The sequence below is a fragment of the Corvus hawaiiensis genome, chromosome 19 (assembly GCF_020740725.1).
Source record: "Corvus hawaiiensis isolate bCorHaw1 chromosome 19, bCorHaw1.pri.cur, whole genome shotgun sequence".
NCBI lineage: Eukaryota > Metazoa > Chordata > Aves > Passeriformes > Corvidae > Corvus > Corvus hawaiiensis.
In genome coordinates this window covers 191,708-213,149 of record NC_063231.1, presented here as the reverse complement: position 1 = coordinate 213,149, position 21,442 = coordinate 191,708, and the positions used below count along the sequence as shown (strand labels likewise).

Genomic DNA, 21,442 nt, shown 5'->3' with positions numbered 1-21,442 from the left:
TTAAGTTTAATCACTCCTTTCTTTTTCCTTCCAGTTTTAAATATAATCAACACAAGTAGGACTCTTTCACCTTTTTTTTTTCAGGCTCACTACAACTGCCAGTAGTTAAACCAAACCAACTAGTCCCCATTTGTTTTGTTTCATATAGTACCCTACGCCAGTAGGTGCAGTGACAGTGTGCAGTAGATGTAATGAAGTCCCATGGTCCACACACTGTTCACACAGCCACTCCAGTATCAGTATCCAGTATCCCTCGCACATCACACTCCTTCTGTTACTGTCTAACACTCAGACATCATACCTAAAACTTCAGAGCATATACACCCATTGCCTATCCAACTCTCAGAGGGACCCTGAGATAGACACCATTGTCCCATTTTACAGATGGGAAAACTGAGGCAGGAATATTAATGGCTTGTCCAATATGGCAAATAAAAGCCCATCTAAGAGTTTCCACTTCAATACTGTGGTTGTATCTAAGGTACCAAAATCATGGCAACAAGAAGCCATGCTTCAGAATACTAAGCCTTCTCCACAGACTACAAATCAGGTATGTCAGCAGCAGTTTTTGCTTTATACCATGAAGGGAGAGATTCCAGGTGAAACATGAGATTAAGAAATGGTGGTAGAAAATAATTCAAAAGCCAACCAGTGATGAATTCTGTTTAATACTAGGAAAGCCAAAAAGACATGCTTCAGACCAAAAAGTATTAACTAGAAGGGGGGAAAAAAAAAAAAAAAAAAAAAGAAAAAATGAACAAGACATTTCAAAATGGTTTAAGCTGACAGTATGTTGTTTTATTTCAGATTTCACAAAAGAAATACTTTATAAAACTAAAACCAGTTAACCCAGCCACTATCAACAGAGGGTGGTAAAAGCAAAAGACACTAGGTCAGAACCTGCAGTGAAGAGCCATCTGTTCCTGTCACTGGAATGCTCATGTATCCTGTCAACTACCAGGATACTTCACTGGGGGATGAAGATGGAGAGAGCCAGGGTTTTACAGCAGTTCTGAGAAGCACATTAGCTCCTCCTAGTTGGTGCTTTGTTGCTACCCAGGTCTCCTCTGTATCATAAGTGTAGCAAGGATTTACTGATTTCGGAAATGACAGATCCAGCATAGCAAAGGCAAGAAATTTTTCAATTGAATTTTATGCAAATTTCCTTCAAAAAGGTACTGTATTTTAAAATCAGACCATCAAACTGATTACTTAGCTAACTTATGTGGGATTTCCAGTCTCATTACTGAAAGGAAAATGAATACACAAGGCTTAAGCAAGTCTTGTGCTAAATAAAATATATAGGGGCTTTGGGTAGATCCTTGTATGTTTGCCTGAGCTTTGATTATGGGAGAGCAGGGGCGGGAGGATTTTTTCAGTTACTGTAAAGGAATTCTATTCCCTGCCCTCCCCATTCCAAATTTTTCATTGGGTGGCGAGACTGGAGGTGAGAGGGAGTAAGGTAAAGCACTAATCTTAATGCTTTACTAAGGTTCTGATACAGCAGGCCACAGAACCTTGCACAAATATAAACAAAGTACCTGCCTAGGGACAGCTTTTCCTGCTTTTATCATGCCCAAGTTAAGGCTGTTCAATACAGCGACATCTGTCAAACTATCCACCCTATCCCCCCAGGCCCCTCTCTCCTTTGAAGAGTACATGATGGCAAGAATCCTTCCTTCTACCTATTCCTTTCTGAAAAGGGCAGGGCAGTGGGAGAAAGAAAAAAACAAAAAAAAAAACCCAAGAAACCAGATTATTTCAGAGATGCATTTTGGTTTAACAAATGGGCAACTTTCCCTTGTAGAATAAACCTTCCCCTCCAAAAAGGGATGTTTCTTTTCTCCTATAACCCACGATAAATTAAAACCAAGTAAGAAGTCTCTGGTTTGACACAATAAATACTTAGAATATAGCAAATTAAAAAATATAGTTACAAAACCCTCAGTGGAATTCTCTTTCTGACCTAAACTGCAGACAGATTCTTCACAGACAAAAAGTATCTCCAAAATCAGCTGCAGCTCCTCTCCTCTCCCTGTTCACTAGGCTTGGTCAACAAGTGCTATCACATACCCTTTGGAATACTGTTAAGACAAAAACAATATAAAGCACAAGAAATCTACTCCTAAATTTGTTTTTTATACTGCCAAGGGTGTAGGAAGCAACCATCTGTGGGGAACCCTCATTGCAGTGCACAGTGACAGTGTCACAGCACTACAGTTAACATGGACAGGGAGACTAGGGGGAAAAACAGCCATAGGAAAGGAAGGAGATAGAACCCATAAAAGTTGGGAAAGGAAAAGATAAGCAAGAAAGAGACAGAAAAAGACCAGTTGAGTCCAGCTGGACTTCCCAGTTCTGGCAGCAGAGCAGATGAGATGTTGAACAACAGGAAGAGTTCCTTGGGGTCTGTCATAACATAGGAATGTTGTTGGCATTTTCTTCGTCATTGACAGTGAGTAAGGAGAAGTTAACCCTCTCTGACACTGACACGTGGCTCTGCCAGTGAGCTGTGGATGATCCCAATAATTGATTCAACACCATCTCCCTCCAGCAAAGTGCGGTGATCCCCTTCAATAACATGGACAGATACTTTTCCATCGCATACCTGCATAAGTATGAAAAAGAAAAACTTTTCATTCACAATTTACAACCAGCTAATCACCTAGCCACTTTGGGTTAGTCAGTCTTCTAAGTTACTAATAATTTAGACCACTGCCTCTGTCAAACTCAGTTAAAAATAGCACCAGTTTTACTCTGACACGTTTTCACAGACCAGCTGTGGGGCACTGTTTGGAACCAGTGTTTTAAAGCACAATAGTTTGACAGCCTGACAGGTGGTCCACTCAAATATAAACTAGGAGGAAGTCAACCAACCTAGTACCAAAAGATTAATTTACCTGCAATATCAAAGAATGAATGATAAAAGTAGCTACTTCCAAGCCCTTAAGTAAACCAAATAAACACCCCCTGCATCTTTCTACCACCACCAGGAATCTTCCTTTAAGGTCATTATGTAACTTTAATAACATATAAGTTAGCCTGGAATCAATAATGACTAAATTAGATGTCTGAAGGGATAAGGAAATGCCAGAAGCAGGAAGGGAATTCTGAAAATCACTTCCTTTTCCCCTGATATTTGCACCAATTTAACCCTTGTATGTAAGCAGGGGCTAAAGAACAGTGACCTTATCTGGACTACAGGCCAAACCCTGATTTTTTTTTTAGCCCACAAGAAACCCACTTCTAACTACTACCTTCTCAGTGAAAAAAATGCAACTGAGAAAAAGCTGTCTTTGTCAGAAGAATGACACTTGCTCTTCAGAAGGGTGCCCTCATTCAGTGAACTAACTTTAGGGCCTACAGTGAAAAGAGACTGTAAGATGCTCTCTTTTAACATTGTTATTATCCAAAGTCATTCTAGAGAGCTGCAAGAATCGGCTATAGAAAACACTTATCCTATATACAGGCAAGACTTTCTGGCCCTCACTACCCACAGAAAATGCCTGGAACCAATCATCTCATTTGCTTTTGGAGACTTCTAATTCTTGGTAGAGCATTACAGCTGCAGAACGATAATTTCTGTCAGGTTGGTTTTGTCCTTTTTTCCTCAGTACAGATGATTTCCCATGCTTTTCTTTGTCTTCCCCAAGTATCAAGAGAAACTCAACAATCACCAGTGGGCCTGAGACTGACCTCTGAGAGTTTATAGTCTCTACCTAGACCTTCCTCATATTCATTGTGAGATTTTGCCCGCATCAGTGTCACGTTCCCATGATACTTGGAGTCTGGTATATACTTGTCAGCAGCCTTCAGTTTATGGTAAAATGAAGTAGCAGCAAAGCTGAGTGCTTCACGATTGATGTTTGTATGAATCTCAGTTATTAGGTCTACAGCAGCATTCACACGAGCCTCCAGATCTTTCAGGGGCAGAAGAATCTCCAGCAGCTGGAAATAGAAACATTTTTTTTCCCACATTAGTCTCAATAGCTGAGAATCCCATCTACATTAAAAAAAACCCACACCCCTCTTGCGCAATATAAAGACATATAGAAACAGTACCTTATTGTATTCAGTGCCCGTAAATTGCTGAACAAAGGCACACAATGCTTCAGTCTCCAGTGCAGCCTCATTACCTTGGGTCAGTTTGGCTCTGTAGCTCTAGAAAGGAGAAGAATACAATGTGAATGTGCGAGGGATGTGCCTGACTTAAAAGTCAGATAAAAACAATTAGAGAACCAAAGGTGCGAACTGGGAAAAAAAGGAAGGGGGGAAATCCCTTGAGGACAGACTAGAAAGAAAATCTACAGGTAATTGCCAAGAGCCTAGTGTTCTCTAAAGTACAACAAAAATTAAAGGGAAGCCTTAAGCAAGGTTTCCTCACACCACTACAAGAGGATCTTGACTTGCAGACACCAGGATCTTCCAGAAGACATACTAATATTATAATTTATCATAGCAAGAACAACATTTGTGCCTGAGCTCTTGCCACTTAATGAAGACCACCTCTCATGTGCTACTACCCTTCAGCCATCTCTAAGCAGCCACTATCTACAGTTGTCTTCCAAAATCCCTGTGAAGAAAAGTCTGTCGGCTTTTCAGATTGCACATATCTACAATAGTAAGCTCCGAGAAAAATGAGCCCTGATGAGAGATGATGGTCCCCAGAAAGAAGATTCTCTTTGTGCCCCTTACCTGGGTATATGCTGCCACAAAGGAATGAGACCCATCAAAAAGGAATAAACTGTTGAATGCATGGGAAGCATTTTGTTGTGCTTGCAGTTGGGAGCACATTTCAAAGGCTACACAGGCACCAAAAGAGTATCCAGCAATGCGGTAAGGTCCTTCAGACTGTATCTGCTTCATGCAATCAATGTAATAGGCTGCCAGGCTTTGGATGCTGTCCAAGGGAGCGGCTAGAACATGGAAGTGAGTTAGAAACAGACTGGTGAAAAGACACTGGCAGAGACAAATATGTTTTCATGCACTCAGAAACAACCCTGATGGAAACATCCAGGTTACTTTGCAGGTAAATTACTAAATTATGGTTAACAACTTGCACTTAGGACAAGTAGTGGTAATATTCCTGCTTTCCAAGGACAGGTTGAATAGGATGCTTTGACTTTTGCACACAAACTCTTCAATCTAATCTATTATTCCTCTTGATACCTGGGGATGTTTGACATGACCCTATACAGACTAATAGGCCTGATACTTGTTCTTCCAAGTTTAATAGTTTAGAAACAAAGCCCTCTCTATAAGCAACTACAGTTCAGAATGTTGTGTGTGCAAATTCAAGATGAAGAACTGACATACCTTTTGTGCACTGGAGCCCATAGCAGGGCATGTGAAGTCTGGAGGCCAGAGTGTAGAAAACTGCAATGGATCCTTCAATGGGGTGAACAAGGAAAAGAGGGCGCTCCATGCTCTGAACATCATTGAGACGAGTAATAGTTGGCCCTTCTGGGTTCACCAGTAAGTTGTTCAGATCTAGTTTTGGAGGTTCGCCTGGGCCTGTCTTCATCAGTGGGGATGACTTCAGCTCTTTGAAGGAAAGCACACCAGACAAACGCAATTACTTTCAGTGTCAGTCTTGGTCATGTAGCCATAGTCCTAACAGACAACCTCAGGGCTGCTCTAAATTAGCCTGCTGCCTCACTACATCATCAGGTCACAGACAAAGGGATCTTCCAACTGTCAATTGCTCTGCAGCACCTGCATATGCTTTTAAGCTTCCTGTAAGCATGACACTACATTGTTTATTCCCCAGATAAGTAAAAGGTCTCAAATTGCATCCTACAGAGAGCTGCATAAGAGTACTCATGCATGCAGCTGCTAGCCGAGCAAGAAAGCAGCTTTCACACTTGCTCGTACATCCCGCCCCAGAAATGATGGGCCTGTCCCAGTGGTCAATACACTTCTGTGACATGTCTGTCACTTAAGGGCTACTCAATTATAACTTTATTTCATGATCTGATAGGGGTTTATGTCACTAGAGATGAAAGCAATGGACTGGGAGTTTATTTGGACTCAGGTGACTGGTAGCAACCCTAATCCAGACACTCTACCCTCTGCTGTCCTGGACTTGGAAGAAAGTTCACGCAGCTTGTTGATCGTAAGGAGTCGAATTTCTCTCATGGTCATAACGATGTCATAGTCTCTCTCCAGCATCTGGCGCACCTCCACACCCATCAAGGAATCCAAGCCCAAGTCAGCCAAGGAACTCTCAGCATTCAGACTACTCACATCACGGACCCCTGCGAACAAAACAGCATACTAGCAAAAGGCCAATTTCTTTTCAGGTTTAGGCCTCTCTAGCAGCCTTCTCCACTTTCTTCCTTCTCCTAAAATCTCAATGAACTGCAGCTACAGAGCTGCAGTTTACCTTCCAGGATCGTCTAATACTTTCATAAGTCACCTCTTCTACAACCCCCACCTTGTCATATGGGATCTAGTATTTAGAGTACATATTAAATGTGCACAGATTTATGGCAGGGGATACATCAGGCCCAACTAAATAGCTGTGAATATTTTCACATCAGCTCTAGACCAAATATAGAACAGCCAGTCAGCTAGACAGATTTCACACACTGGAGGCTCTAACTGGAACTGCAGTCCTAGACCTAATGCAACTAATCCTCAGCTACAATGGGATGAAAGTTATGTCAATGATGGTTGATTTCAACACTTGATGTCTATCACACTGGAGGAGGAGATGATATGTTTAGGCTTCATTGCCTTTTCCCCTTTAATTTTCATGCTGTTCAATCTCTCACCCTTTCCTTACCCGTAAAAGGCCTCTCATAATAAGACCTGCATCTACAGCTTTTTGTCCACTCCTCCACCTTGTGCTGTGCCAAGCTGCCACCCTTCCCACTATTAGGCTTCTTTACTAGCTCATCCCTTTGTTGCTTTCATACTCTGTTTCTTCCAAACTAACCCTATAGCTGATGCGATTTCCCAGACACTTTCCTATGACTTCTAAAAGCCACATCTGCTCTGAGAGGTCAGATTTGCTGTCAGTGAGCTGCAAACAACTCCTTAAGTAACACTCAGGAGATTGTGTTTCATTATCGGTACCTTTTTTGGTAGAAAACAAAGGATCAATAGTCAGTTCTGTCTGCAAAAGAAACAACTGACGTGGGACATAGGTGGAGTTGACAGCGATTATTCGCTACCCGCACAAAAATAAGAGATGCAATGGTAAAAGAAAGCGGGTTCAAGACAGACAGAAGGACGTGATACTTGCAATGCATAGTTAAGCTATGGTTATAGATGTTCACATGAGATGACAGCTGGTAAGTGAATACACTACCAGTTAAGACACTAAGTAGAGAAAAGCTACTTTTTGCAGCATGGGGACATACCAAGGTGAATGTTTGAAAGCTGGAATAGTACTCAGAAAGTTAGTTATGTATTTGTTCTATTATGTGCTGCCCCAGAATTTTGCTGTTGGGGGCTGTTCCTGTTGATTCTCCATTTGGAGAAAGGTACCAGTTTACTCTAAATAAAACCCAAGCCACTGGAGTATATATGCATACCTATGTAAACACAGTAACAGAGAAAAACCCATACAAGAAACAAAGTCATTATTTGAGAGAAGGAGCAGTGTTAAGAAAAAAAAAAAAAGAAATCAGTCTCACAACAGTAACATACCCACACCACAGGAGATCGGGAAGAGATGCTGAACAGAGCACTACTGCTTTCCAAAAGTTTGGAGAGACTAGACACTGACCAGTGACAGCACTTACCCAGGATGTGAGCAACAGCTTCTACAAGATCCCGCTGACTACCTCCTTCAGCTTTCACTGAGACCTTCTCTGCTAGGACAAAACTGGACATGACAGGATGAGGTTGATTCAGGAAGACATCGAGCACCTCCAGGCATGAGCTGATTTGTTGCGGAATCGTTCCCCCCACCACAATGTCTTTGTTTCCCATTGTCTTCAGCAAGATACCCACATCACCAATGGCTCCCCACTGGATTGCCAGGCCTGGAGGAGAAATTAGAAGAACACACTAAGCAGCTAACTAAAGGACATGGCAGCAACAAGAGTGAGTTAATAAAAAAGGGACTTAATAAGCAGCTATGCTAAGGCTCGCATTTCCTTTGTACTGTTAAATGGTCAGTATTCATTCACACATGAATGACTGGGGGAAACATCTAGGAGCGGAAAACAGCCTTCAACGTACTTTATCAGTCCAGATAAGTGCACAAGTTTCTGGTGGGCTGGTCTTCATCTGGATGTTTGGCGAGACAGTTTATACTGTGCAATGAGTAAAGTCATCTTACCTGGGAGTCCATCCTTATGTCGCTGCTCACAGATACGCTCCATGGTAGAATTGGCAAAGCCATAATTACTTTGCCCAGCATTTCCTCTTCCACAGCTTACAGAGGAGAACACAACAAAATAGTCCAGGTCTGGACACTTCTTACGAGTCACCCTTGGAGCAGAGCAGGAGAGAGAAACCTCATCAGAAAAACCTGCTGATTGTACTACCACCCAAGGCTAGTGCAAGACTAAAATGACTAAGTTCGATCAGTTCTGTGACCTTAAAAGCAGTTCTTATTTGTCCCTTCTACAGACACTTACCAATCCAAATGAAGGGTGCCTGAATACTTGGGCTTGTTGACCTCCCAGAATAATTCTGGGCTCTGATTTTCAATCATGCCATCTCTAAGGACCTATGGGGAGCAGGGAGAGGGATTGAAAGAGAAAGTGTAGTTTCAGTATCTCCAGTTTCTCTGTTTAATATGCCACATGGCTTGAGAGATGAGAGGATATCACTGCGCAATGTTATTTTTGTAACTTCACAGTACAGACATATCCCAAACATCCCAAAATATGACAACACAGCTTTTGCCAAGTCTGCTTTTTTCAGTATTTTTTCAGTATTGACACTGCAGAAGTTCTACATGGGATTTTTCTTGTCCACAGGGGTCTAGGGCAACATCTGTGTTACCACAGAACTGAACTTGCTGGCCAAACACTGTTGCTTCTCAGGTCAAGGGAATAGACCCATAAGCCTTTAGTCACCAGGTAAGACCAAAGCATAGTGTCCTTTGAAAGGCAGAGAACTTTACTAAAATTGTATGAAGCCTGACTGCCTTCAGTAAAAAAGTCACTTGAATGGATGCTGCCTCTTAGAAGTCCTAAGCATTTTTGTCACTCACCACAGCCAAATTAAAGATGCCTCCAACTGGTCCAAGCTGCAAAGCTTCTTCTATCAATAGCTGTGTTCCTTCTAGTGTTCCAATATCACTGGTAGATACCAACACTTCGATTCCCAGTGCCTTCCACTCTTCAACACGTTTAGCCTGGTAGCCTAGAAAAAATAAAGGTGGACAGTGCCTGGGATGAAGCATCCCAACGATAAGGCTTTGGTTAACCTGCTCCTTTATGCTTTTCTGACTAGATAGGGACTCAATAACTAAATAATTCCTAATTCAGCTATAAGACAAAAATTGGACAAAATCTGAACAGTAACTAGAAATCATTTGAAATTCAGAAATATTCTAAATAGATAAAAGTGGAGAACAGCATTGGGAGACCCTAAGGGTTTGGGTGGTGGTAGGGGGAAGGAAGGAAAAGCATAACTGTGTAGAGAAATGAACAAAAATTTGGGTACTGAGATAGGAAAGATTGGCTAGATTAGAGCAAAACAACAGATTATAGCAGCACAGCCAGAACTTGAGAAGAAGTATTTGATCTATATGTTTGTACACACAAGTGGTGTGATTGTGAACTTGCCAAAAGAAAGAAGAAACCTGTAGAGACAGAGAGAAGCTGTGTTATGACTGAATTTGTATGGGGAAATACTGAAGACTATCACTGATAAGAAATCTCAGTGCTGCCGCTGTAATCAAACTAACACCTTAAATCTGAGTAAAAATGTTTATGGATGTAATCAGATAGTAAGGTCCATCTTTACAAATGAGCTATCTAAGGAGCAAGAGTGAGCATCCACACATGTAACTTGAGGGACAAAGTATCTTTAACAAGGAGTTTTTAGGCCCTTCCTTGTGGCATGTGATCCAACACGCTACAGCTAGTGGACAAGTCTGTGAGGTAGCCAGACCGCAGAGGGCACTAAGGTAAAAGAAAGGCTACAGAAAAAAATCCTGTGTAATAGAGAAAATGGGTTGATAGAATTAGGAAACATAAAAGGGGGAAAGTAGTAGTTGGAAAAAAAGGTCAAGCTAAAAGATAGTTCCTCCTTTACAATAAAGGAGACAACAGCTTGTTTGAAGTGAGATAATACAGGAAAGAAAAGAAAAGAGATCAAGACGTTATTAGTCACCAACAGGACACTTAAAAATGGAGAGAAACTACAAACTGAGGTCTCTTGAAAGGCAATCATGCTCCCTGTCCCCTTACAATTTTTGCTTACCAGTTCGTATGCCAGAACGCGACGTCAGTATAATTTTCTGTGCTCCTCTCTCAACTAGCCACTGTGCCAACTCAAGCCCAAATCCTCCTAGGCCCCCTGTGATGATGTAAGACTTGGTAGGTAGACAGGAGGTTCGGGAGATTGCAGAGATTTTAACTGGTTCAGACTTTCTTAAAGAATACTCCTTTTCCTCTTCTTGGACCTTCCCCCCACAAAAAAAAACCCCAACCAACCAAAAAAGCCACAAACAAAAAAACAAATAACACACACAAAGAAAACAAGAAAACAAGAAAAAAAAAAGTAGTTACAATCAGATACATAATGCATCTCTGTATCTCTTATCTCTCCATGCTATGCTCCTCCAGCCAATGTGAATGAAACTTGCAGCAGCAGTGCCAGACTTGACAGTTACAATTGTGACAGCGTCAGCAGTAAAAACCGACCCTGTGCTGCCTTACTCATACAACTTAAACTTGAAATGGATAAAAGTATCCAATCGTCACCAGAGGACGGCCAGATGCATCAGAGAACCAAAATCATTATCTCATTACCTTGATCATAACTTTGCCAATATGTTTTCCTTGTGCCATGAATCTGAAGGCAGCTTCTACCTCTTCTTTGCTGAAGACTGTACTCCTCAGGGGCTTTACTACACCATCTTTTATGCCTTTCTTCAACAACTCTGATACTAGTTCCCACTCCTGGTTTCCCTCATCAAATATTGAATCTAGTAGGATCCCATGAAATGCCACATTCTTGAGGAAGAGAGACATCCCTAGAAAAAGCAATTTGGTTATGACCTGATGCTGCTGACATTTCAAAATGGAGCCTATCCTCTGCTTCAGAAACATTTCTGGGAAGTTCACAGGAGTAAAGCAATCAAATGCTTGAATTCTACATTTTCCAAACTCATTCTTGCATATACTCTCCAAATGCTATATTCATTATGTTATTCTCTTACAAGCAGACCAGTTTCACAGAAACTCCACTCCCAAAAATTGTGTGTTGAGAGGACAAGCTATATCATGGTCAGTCTGATATTAAAAAGGACATTTTTTTTGTCTAGTGACAACTGAGTTAGAGCCACAGGGGAGCTAGAATCCTACATACATCATGTCTATCTCCACAGGAGACTCTTCCTCATAGCAAGATTTTACAACATGATAGGATCTTTTGAAATTTAATTAGAATAAGGAAGCAGACTGTCGACGCTATATGCAATCATTCTATAACAGGAGAACAGAGCTGTAATTTTTCACTAACACACCACCTTATAACATTCAAAAATTTTTTCCCACCCAAGAGAAACCAGGTTAATCTTGCCCTGTGCCTTCAAAATTGGTAGATGCTGTTGACTACCTTGAGGGACAAGAGGCCTTGCAGAGGGGTCTGGATAGACTGGAACACTGAGCAATCATCAATCATACAAAGTTTAGCAAATGCCAATTGTGCACCTGAGACCAAGTAACACCAGATACAAGTATAAATTTTGGGGAGGCTGGAGAGCTGCCATGCAGAAAGGGACCCAAGGGTGCTGGGCAGCAGCTAGAACCTAAATGAGAGGCATTTCCTGATGGCCCATCTTACCAAGATGACTGTTGTTAGACAGATCAAATTTGCCTATTTCCAAGAAGCGCCCATGTCGAGCAAGACAACGCAAACTGGCTTGGAGCTTCTCTTCCGCCAAGGAATTTAACACGAGGTTGACACCTGCAATGAAAGAAGAAGCAGCTACTTAAACTCAACTCTGCTGAGAGCCTAACTCTGTCTTCAAGTGACTCATATTGTCTTTAGAATGTAAAACTGCATAACGTGGCATAGCTGACAAAAAAAGTAAAAATATTTCTTGAACTCCACCTTTTCCATTGGTAACTCGAAGTATATGCTGCTCAAAGGTAGTATCCCTGGAGCTGGAAAAGCTATTAGCATCTAGCTGTGGGAATCTTGCTTGGAGATACTCACGTTTCTCAGTGGAACCTGGAAGTAGAAGACAGGTTGAAAGATGTCACTAATTTAATTTTTATGATGAAACAGCCCATTTTCTGCTGCACATCTTTCCCCCAAGGACTGTAAGTAAGCCTGAGAAGCCATCTCCAAGATTTCAGTCTCTCAAGGTGTCAGACCTTAGGACAAAGGCTGTCTGGTTACTCCTGCACATTTATGAGATAGAGCAAGGACCAGAAACAGATCAGAGCCTTTCAAAGGACAGGCATTGGATTCATATTACTAAATTTAAAATGAGAAAGCCATGATCTTCTTCCATACCTTTGATTATATAGTGTACAGAGGTAGATAAATTTGACCGTGCTGTGGAATTTTCAAGTACAGAGTCAGTAGCTGTATTTACCATGTATCCTGTTCTCAGCCTGGAAACTAGATCAAAGCTACAGCAGATCATATTGGGGGAATAAGTATATACCTAAAAAATATGTATATACTTATATACATATATATATATGTGTGCATACACATGCTTCCTCTATTTATTATCTACAATCTATTTCTCCCCATGACTTTGGGCCCTCAGTACTCACCTACAGTAGCAAAGACACGGCAGCCCATGCTCAGGGCAATGGCAATGGCTGCTTGGCCCACACCTCCTGAGCCAGAGTGAATAAGGATACTCTCACCCTTCTTCATACCACCTCGAACCACCAAAGCATAATAAGCAGTGGCATAAACCACAGGCACTGAAGCTGCTTCTTCTAGAGTCCTAAGGAGCAAAGCAGAAGAGATATCTTTAGCCTTGGAAAAGGCTACTAGATTCTCCTGATGAAATTTGCATAAGAAAGTGTAAGAAAGTTGCATTAAGAAAGTGTAAGTGGTTGTCAATCATACAGCAGACTACCACAGCTGCCAAGCACAGCCGAGTTTCATCATTCCGCAAAACTATTTCACTAACTAACCAGTAACATAACCAACACTGAAATCCCAGTGTATACTGAAACACATGAAGCTAAGAGCGCAAAAAAAGATGAGAGCCTTGTGCAAGCCACTGTACAAAAACTAGTGCTGAACTCCTGCAGTGAATCTAACCCAAAATCCTACAGTCGCTTGGGACACTACAGCCCTGTCACCATTTCCCAGAGGAGAATCTACCCATTGTACAGCACCCAGGTTTGATCAGGGCTGTCATCAGCCTCAGGCAGGAAGGCAAATCTTAACCAGAAAACAGAAGCTGACCTACCAGTTTTCAGGCACCTCCCATAGAAACTTCTTGTCACAGTCTACCACTGTGGCCAGCCCCTTTGCTGGCAGCAATCCCATCACTCTTCTTCCAGCCAGGTCCCGTCCTGAGAACTCCATGCCCAGCATGCATTGCTGCAAAGCCCAGTTACCTGAAAGAACATTAACACCTTTTACAAAAAAAAAAAAAAAATTCTCTTCTAAAATTCCTTTACTAGAGCAGCAGTCCCTGAAAGTCTAAACCCCAGAGACCTGAAGAGTGCTGGGATTTTTCTATTCTGTACACAGTTCATAAGTTGCCATAGTTAGTCTCACTCCAAGAATGGCAAAAAAGGACTTGGTCTCATTAAATCTTAAGTATTTATCCTTGATGATATTGCTTTAGTTTCCAGTTTTCATCTGAGAAATTTCAGGAAAACATCTTGTTTCAGAGGCAATTCTGTCCCTCTGAAAAAGAATGATACATAAACTAGCAAAGGATGATCACCACAAAAATATGTAGTGAATAAGTCACATTTTAGGCAGACACTTATGTCAGTTAGAGAATCATAGAACAGTTTGTGTTGGAAGGGACCTTAAAGATCATCTTCTTCCAACCTTCTGCCATGGGCAGGGGCACCTTCCATTATGCCAGGTGGTTCAGTCATGAAGGGAAACGCAGCCCTACTCAAATCACCCATAAGAATCTCTCAATGAACTTAATTTTTACAGGTTCCACCCCCTCTCTTTTAAATATATTTTTAAAACCATTTCATAGACATTACACTAATTCTTAAATCGCTATGAAGCAAGATAATACCACCTCCATTTTGGAAACAGGCAATTACTTCATTGTGCATTTTTTTCCCCTGATATCCAAGCATGTCCAACAGCATGGCAGCACAAAACTTCAACATTCTCACCTTGGTGTTTACCATGCCCATCTCTGGAACCTCCATCAACTTGTTTTACCTCACACTTGGTATCTATGCAATGCAGCAGGCATTCTCAGAGCACGGTTTACTAATTGTGCCATATGAAAAAAATGGAACTGTAACTGGAAGTAGAACTTGGAAGCTTTTGGTGTACAGCCCTGAAGGAGGGCTGTACTTCCTTCTCAAAAGCATGCTTTCTGGCATACACTCTAGCCAATGCATAACTAACATTCAAGAGATTAATTCTAGAACAACAATACATAAATACATTTCCTTCTAGTGTAACTAACTCACCAGGGATAGCATCTGGAGAAAGCTTCCCCGTGGCCAGCATAATGTCCCGGAAGTTGAGAGATGCATAATAGACTTTGCAAAGTAAAATATTGGGATTAGCTGTGTGGAAGTGTCGAAGTGGGGAGACAATCCAACGAAGAGATGAGAGATCTCCACGAGTCAGCACATTTACATAGGCATATTCTGTCAGCTCCTGAGGTTGTGCTGCAGAAGAAGGAACAATAAGAACTTCCACACATTAACAAAGGTACATGCCTTCCAAAATGACTAAATTGCTTGTGTAATTTATACCTCCTCCTCAATTTGCTATCTAGAAAGCCCTTTCTTGCTTTGCAATACTACTGATGCCCTAAATAGCCTATCCCTCCTCCTGGCACCACAATGTGCTACTGTTCACTTTGAGCTGGAGTAGAAGAAAACAAAATTGTTCATTAAAAATAATAATAAAAGGTAACTATAGGAACAATAGCTACTTATTTTCTATTCAAAGTTCATTCAGATTCAAGGCCTTGCAAGTGATCCTCAGATCTCAAAGGATGTACCTTGCTGCAATGGGAGATGCCTGAAGGAGCCCCACTTCCCATCACGATACACATTCATCACCAGGTCCTTCTGAACAATCTTCTGCATCTCCAGGGAAGAAAGACTCGTAGGCGGGACAGCAGATGAAGGGTTCAAGTTGGAAATGAACACACACCTGAAGACGAGAGTTGTCATTTTGTTTGTTTTGCTATAAGCCTGAGAAGCAGCTAACACAAATATCTCATCTCCCAAATGTGATTCAAGGGCATGCTTACGTACCTGATTCGGTGGCCTTCTGCTTCAAGGCGAAGGCAGTTCACCATTCCCAAAATTCCCGAGTTCGCACAACTGGTGGCAGTCAACCACACAGGCTGCTCTGATGGATCAGCCAAGACCTCCTACAGGACAAACCCCAAACTGTTTTACTAGGAACCATGAAGAAAATAGCCCTCATGTCCTTGGCAGAGATTAGTAAGTTCTATTTTATTAAAAGTAACTGAACATACGCACACACACACACACATACTCTTCTTTTAACACTAGTAAATGTCTCATTTAGAAAGTATAATGATTTGGCAATTCAGATACCTAGGACACAAGAGTTCTCACCTTTAAGGATTCAACCCACTTATAGTTCATCTCATCTACTGGCAGAAAAACGGGTGTTTTGACAGGGGTTTGCCGACGACACAGGTAAATAACTGAGCCAAAGAATGACTTCTTCATAGCAACAAGATTCAATGAAGCTTTGCTGAATAAGTCCTCCCACTGTGCCTGTCAAATCAGGTAAAGCAACAAATTAACAGCAAAGTCAAAAGTCAGAGTTTCTTGCTTTTTCTTGAAAACTTGCTCTGTATTGTCTTAGTACAAATATATGTTGGATTAACATAACAGTGTTTTATCCATATCTAGACTACTCCTTCTTCCCTAAAGGATCTTCCAAAAATGGGAGTACAAGTATCTCAAAGTCCTGGTTAAGGAACCAGTCTTAGCACACTAGCAGGTGTGCAAAAACCAGAGCAGTGACCATGCCATCAAATCCCATAGGGCATTTGAATGTGTCTACCCTATTTCACATAAGTGCTGTCTGCATGGAGATGGGGAGAAGCAAGGGAAGAAGCACCCATATATCTAAGTTACACTGAAATGGCATTTCAGAAAAATAAAAGAATGAAAACGCATGTATGGCATATCCAGAAACATTTAAGGATCTACTATCTGAATGAAATAAAGATGACTGCAGGCTCTCAGAAAAGCATCCATTTGCTTTTTGTATGCCAGGCACAGACCAGAAGAAGGTTTTTACAGTGTGATCCCTTATATCAAGGACAAGAGACACTGTATCTAGAAAACTTTGAGAACTGTATTAAGTCCTGCCCACTCTTGCCTGGCTTGCATCATTTTCTTCAGAGAAAGTGCATTCAACTGAAATGTATCTTCTCCCAGGGATTTGCCAATACCAGGCTACTGATACTAATGACAGATCTATGTTTTTTGTTATCAATGCCAGTAGCATCTCAGTGTCTTTTCTTTATCCCCCTGTTTATCAGGAAAGATGCTGAGAACTTAATCTTTCTTCTCAAATCCCCTGGAAAAATGTCTGCAGGAAGTAAAGGGCTAGAATCCATGTAATTGCAAAATTCAAAATCCAACTACCCCACTCCAGAATTATAAACAAAACCCAAACTATTAGAAGTGCTACTCTCTTCTTGTTCTAAAAGAAGAGAGCTGAGAGGCTGCATCCCCTTGAATCAGGAAAAACAGTAAGTTCTGTAGAGGCGCAGTTTTCCATTACTGCTCGGTCTAACCGTTGCCAAGAGAAGATGATGTCCCAGTTTCCACCCTTACCCTTGCCACTCCCTCTCCTCCTCTTGTGCAAGCTTTGGCCTTAGTTCACCTGCATGATATACCAGTTTGAAGATACAGGTGCTCTTCTCTCCCTCCTGCAACTTTCTCAGGGCTTATTTTACTGTATCTCATTATGGGATCAGATAATGTAGGGACAGGGAAAGGAAAAAAAGAGGAAAAGAAAAATACAAGAGAAAAAGCCTTCCTTCCGGGAGCACTTTAATGTTAGAAGAAATTAACTAGCTTGTAAAATCTCACTCCCAGCAGTAGTATCACAAGTAAGAGAGATATTCTGATACCAAAGCATTTCAGGATCCTACAGTGATAAAGCTGTATCCCATCCAACGATGCAGCATGTGATTTTAAGTATAAAGAACTTGTCCTGGCCAGTGTTTTCATACAGATTAGACAGATATACAAAAGACAATGAATTATTTTCAGTGCATTAAGAAAGGCTTTCCTGACTGAACCTACAGTTTACTCTCTCAACCTAATATGTAGTAATTTGCAAGTCCTCTCTTCTGAAGACGTGCTTATTAGACATTTCTGCAGAAAGCCTCAATGGAAAGGCATGCAAGCAACGCCTACTCAACATTCACCATCAGAGCATCTGCAAGCAGCAGACTCAGACTATCATGAAAGTATCTGTCCTTCCAGGAGGCTTACCTGATTCAGGAAGCTGTTTTTCTGCTGCAGATCTGGGCTTGTAAGGAAACCAACAATTTCTCCAAGAGTTTCTCCCTTAAGAAGGGTGTGCAGCAAAACAAACCCTCCTTCTTTCACAGCAACTGCCAAATTAGAGAGTATTTCAGTGGTATTCACTAAAACACTTGTTGAACAGTTGTACACCACTAGGTCAGCATTGTTCAGATTTCCAGAGGGAAGGCTAGATGGATCCCACTGGCTAGAGACAACACCAGCATCTTGTAGCTCTGTTTCAATAGCTGAAAGGTTTTCCAGGACACGGTCAGTGGCAATGTAGTCCACCTGCAACAGGGGCTGAGTATTCAGAATACTTTTCACACGAGAGAACAGTTGTCCACTTCCTGCGTTAACCTGTGAGAAAAAGGAGGGGAAGGAAAAGGAGAGACCAAATCAAAATATGAAATGATATCCAGAATTATAACTGGAAAAACAGCAGCATGTAAGCAGGTTACTGGAAGGCCTAGAAACGCTAGGTATGGTCCCATCCCAGGCATCCAACCAACCTCTACTATCTTCATCCTATGACTGATCATGTTCTCCAATGCCACATCCAGGCAAGTCTTCAACTCTGCAGAATCTAGCAATCCACTGAGAAGAGGGTCATTTTGGAAGTGCATTTTCTCTCGAATCACAACCTGTTGCAGTTCAGAATGGAGGTTTCCATTCAGTTCCAGACGGCAGATTTCAGCAAGGATATGCTGAAGGCCCTTCTGTGTGGGTGAGGACTCTGTAGCAGCCACTGCAGTTTCTAGTCCAGGGATGATTAATTTGACCCCATGCACTGCCACCTTAGACTGTAAGTTCTGGATCAGACCTACGGAATAGAAGGGGAAATGAAAGGAAGAGTCAAGATTTTCCAAGAATTTTTCTTTTCCTCTTTGCCTCCATTTGCTACACCACCTGACCAGCATCACAAATTACAGCAACCTACATCAGTAGCCCAGCCACACAGATACACTGCAGCCTCTGTACATTCACATGATTATGTATTGTGCAGTAGTTGCATTCCCCAAACAAGTATGCTTTGTAGCAAAATAAACTAAACCACCACAGTTACCTGTATTAAGACTGACTGAAAGAGGGCAACTAACAGAAAACTTGTGATTGATTTAGGGAGCTGTGGAGGAAAATTTTAAGTTTCTGCAGATACAAAAATACTAAAATGCTTTTTTGCTTTATAAACTCATGGCAAATAGTTCATCCTGACTGAGGATCAGGAACAGGATTACAAAAAACAAAATACTCTCACCACAACCTAGGAAAAAAACCCTCTGGGAACAGTATTTGGATGCTGCAGGGGAAAACTAAGGAAAAAAGAAGAAAAAAAAAGGAAAATCTTTACAATCTATTGCCAAATCTAAGGATAAGGATGAAGACACTTCACCAACATAGAATAAAAAAAATTACTGTCTCAAGATGAAGCAAAATTCACGACTAGAGTAAAAATAAAAAAAACCCCACTAGATAACTTTTTTCTCTTTGATGAAAAGGCACTTAAGGTGATGAGTTTAGTGGATGCCTCTCCACCCAAAACCACTGTATTTAGCTACCAGTTTCACAACAGACTGAACTGCTCCTATTCTATTCTCATAGCAAACAATTGTTTTGATGTGTGCCTCACTAAATCATTTTCCCTGTTTGGATATGTGCCCACAATCAAATGGGAACAAGCATGTCACCTTGCCTATCTTGGCAGTTCACAGGGAAAAACAAAACAAGGTTAAAGACTCAAGTAAGCTCTCCTGTCAGTGTCTAAAGCAACTAGATTGGGTTTCTCCTTAAAGATGATTTGTTCCCCTCTGCTTGCAGAAGGGGTTATGCCATCTGACACTACATCTGACTGTTATAGAAGGGTTGATGTCCCTCTTCATGGCTTTTTACTCTTCCCCACATTCTAGAGATCTCAGGCAGAACTAGCTTTTAGCTTCTAGCAATCATACAGAGAATCCTTGCTGAAGTCTTCTACAGAGACCAACACTTAATATCTCAGATGTTCTGAAGTAGTACAAACAGCTTCTCTCAGACTTGTCTCAGTGCTACACTACCTTTGCAGCGCTCCAGATAGGCATGAAGATGGGCACTGGAAGACAAACAGCTACTCTCAGTGTAGGGCACAAAGCAGAATTTTTCCAGGGTGGGAGATGTCCGTTCCTGTTGTCGTCGTGGTGCCACAGAAGCATGAAGACCGTTGATCTGAACACCTCCTGCTTTAAGGCTATCAAGGCAGTGGTCCACAACAACTTCAAAAGCTGAAAGTCAGGAAAGAAATGTAGGTTACAAAACAGAAAAATATTTTGTTCAAGGTGATCTGATGAACAGTGCTAGATGAGGCTGTTACACAGAGATGTTACAGAGTTGCAGAATAGCCTAGAGACTAAGAGGGCCCCCCCCAAGTCCATCCTACTACTTCAGAATTCACACATTCACCCTGTAATCAGAACGGCAGTCAAAACAACCAGCAAAAGTTCAAGCATGAGAGACATCACCTTCTATATTGTCCAGGTATTGGCACACCTGCTCTTGATGCAGCACTGGATCAATACAGACTGAGCGAATCCTCGTGGGTAAGCGTAGACTGCGGCCAGTCTCAGCTAAGATCAGCACGTGTAGCAGAGTGTCAAGGAAGGTCACCCAGTTTCCATTCCACAGAACTTTCCCTGCACTTGCTGCAGAAGAGGAAGAGAAAGCCTCACTATTTCATCACTCATCAGATGCTAGAATGTCACTGCTTATTAAATGACAAGTTTGGTGTATGTACCCAGCTTCCCCTGTAAACTCCAATAGTCAGTTCTACATTGGAGATAACAGCTTTCTCAATGCTCTGTTAGAACTCTTGGTTGTTCTCCCTTATCACACAAAGTATAATTACCTCACAAGACACAGTCAGGTGAACTGTTAATACAAATGGAATTAAAAGATCAAATAGTCATCATTACAATATCCAGGCTCACTGTGCTTCTTTTGAAAGGAAATTCACCTTCACTGTTGCATTCTAGAACACCCTGGAAAGTTGGTCCATAATTATATCCACGCAGATGCAGCTCTTGATAAATGTCTTCTTTCAAGAGTCCAGACTTTGAGCTCCTCTCTAGAGTCCGAAAGCCATCTGGCTGGTTAAGGAAATTCTTCTGAGCAGTGTTTTCCAGGAGGGAAATCTTCCCTGAAGGGCACAGTAACAAGAATAACAATCATTATCATTGTTTATAAATAATGGATTTTACTAAGACCATGTATACACTTACACTTCCTTCACTTACCACTCACAGCCAGATTCCCATTTCCTGACACCTCAAAGCAGCGTGAAGCAGGCAGGAGTCTTACTTCCAGCTGTACTGATCCTGCAAGAAATATTGAGAAAGACAGGACATTAAGGTCATTTATTTCTACCATCCTGAAGCAGAACTTTTTCTTTCACTATCTCTAGACTCACTGCTCACAACACATTATAAAGATGACCATAATATGTACTACTTGACTGTATGAATCCATTCCTTTGCTCAGTCACGCTGTACTCTTCTTCATAGTCTCTCTCCTGCATTCCTCCTCATTTTTCCAATGCATTCCTTTCCTCCCACTCCCTC

The 21,442-nt window shown here is 41.5% G+C and overlaps 1 protein-coding gene across 1 annotated transcript in view; it reads right to left on the bottom strand.

Annotated features, from left to right (window-relative positions):
* Nucleotides 1-776: 776 nt before the first annotated feature.
* Nucleotides 777-21,442, bottom strand: part of FASN (fatty acid synthase) — a 41,954-nt gene continuing 21,288 nt past the window's right edge. Inside the window, exons 18-43 of the mRNA XM_048323704.1 lie at nt 21,119-21,199; nt 20,839-21,021; nt 20,348-20,527; nt 19,907-20,110; nt 18,365-18,675; nt 17,823-18,212; nt 15,918-16,082; nt 15,588-15,706; nt 15,329-15,483; nt 14,787-14,990; nt 13,580-13,730; nt 12,927-13,105; nt 12,250-12,369; nt 11,980-12,102; nt 10,944-11,167; nt 10,393-10,594; nt 9,176-9,327; nt 8,595-8,686; nt 8,294-8,445; nt 7,752-7,994; nt 6,069-6,257; nt 5,317-5,544; nt 4,696-4,916; nt 4,063-4,161; nt 3,697-3,948; nt 777-2,608 (exon numbers count right to left, since the gene is read on the bottom strand). Of these exons, the coding sequence (XP_048179661.1) occupies nt 2,471-2,608; nt 3,697-3,948; nt 4,063-4,161; nt 4,696-4,916; nt 5,317-5,544; nt 6,069-6,257; nt 7,752-7,994; nt 8,294-8,445; nt 8,595-8,686; nt 9,176-9,327; nt 10,393-10,594; nt 10,944-11,167; nt 11,980-12,102; nt 12,250-12,369; nt 12,927-13,105; nt 13,580-13,730; nt 14,787-14,990; nt 15,329-15,483; nt 15,588-15,706; nt 15,918-16,082; nt 17,823-18,212; nt 18,365-18,675; nt 19,907-20,110; nt 20,348-20,527; nt 20,839-21,021; nt 21,119-21,199 (4,757 nt within the window). The 3' untranslated portion in view covers nt 777-2,470. The remainder of the gene's footprint in view (nt 2,609-3,696; nt 3,949-4,062; nt 4,162-4,695; nt 4,917-5,316; nt 5,545-6,068; nt 6,258-7,751; nt 7,995-8,293; nt 8,446-8,594; nt 8,687-9,175; nt 9,328-10,392; nt 10,595-10,943; nt 11,168-11,979; nt 12,103-12,249; nt 12,370-12,926; nt 13,106-13,579; nt 13,731-14,786; nt 14,991-15,328; nt 15,484-15,587; nt 15,707-15,917; nt 16,083-17,822; nt 18,213-18,364; nt 18,676-19,906; nt 20,111-20,347; nt 20,528-20,838; nt 21,022-21,118; nt 21,200-21,442) is intronic.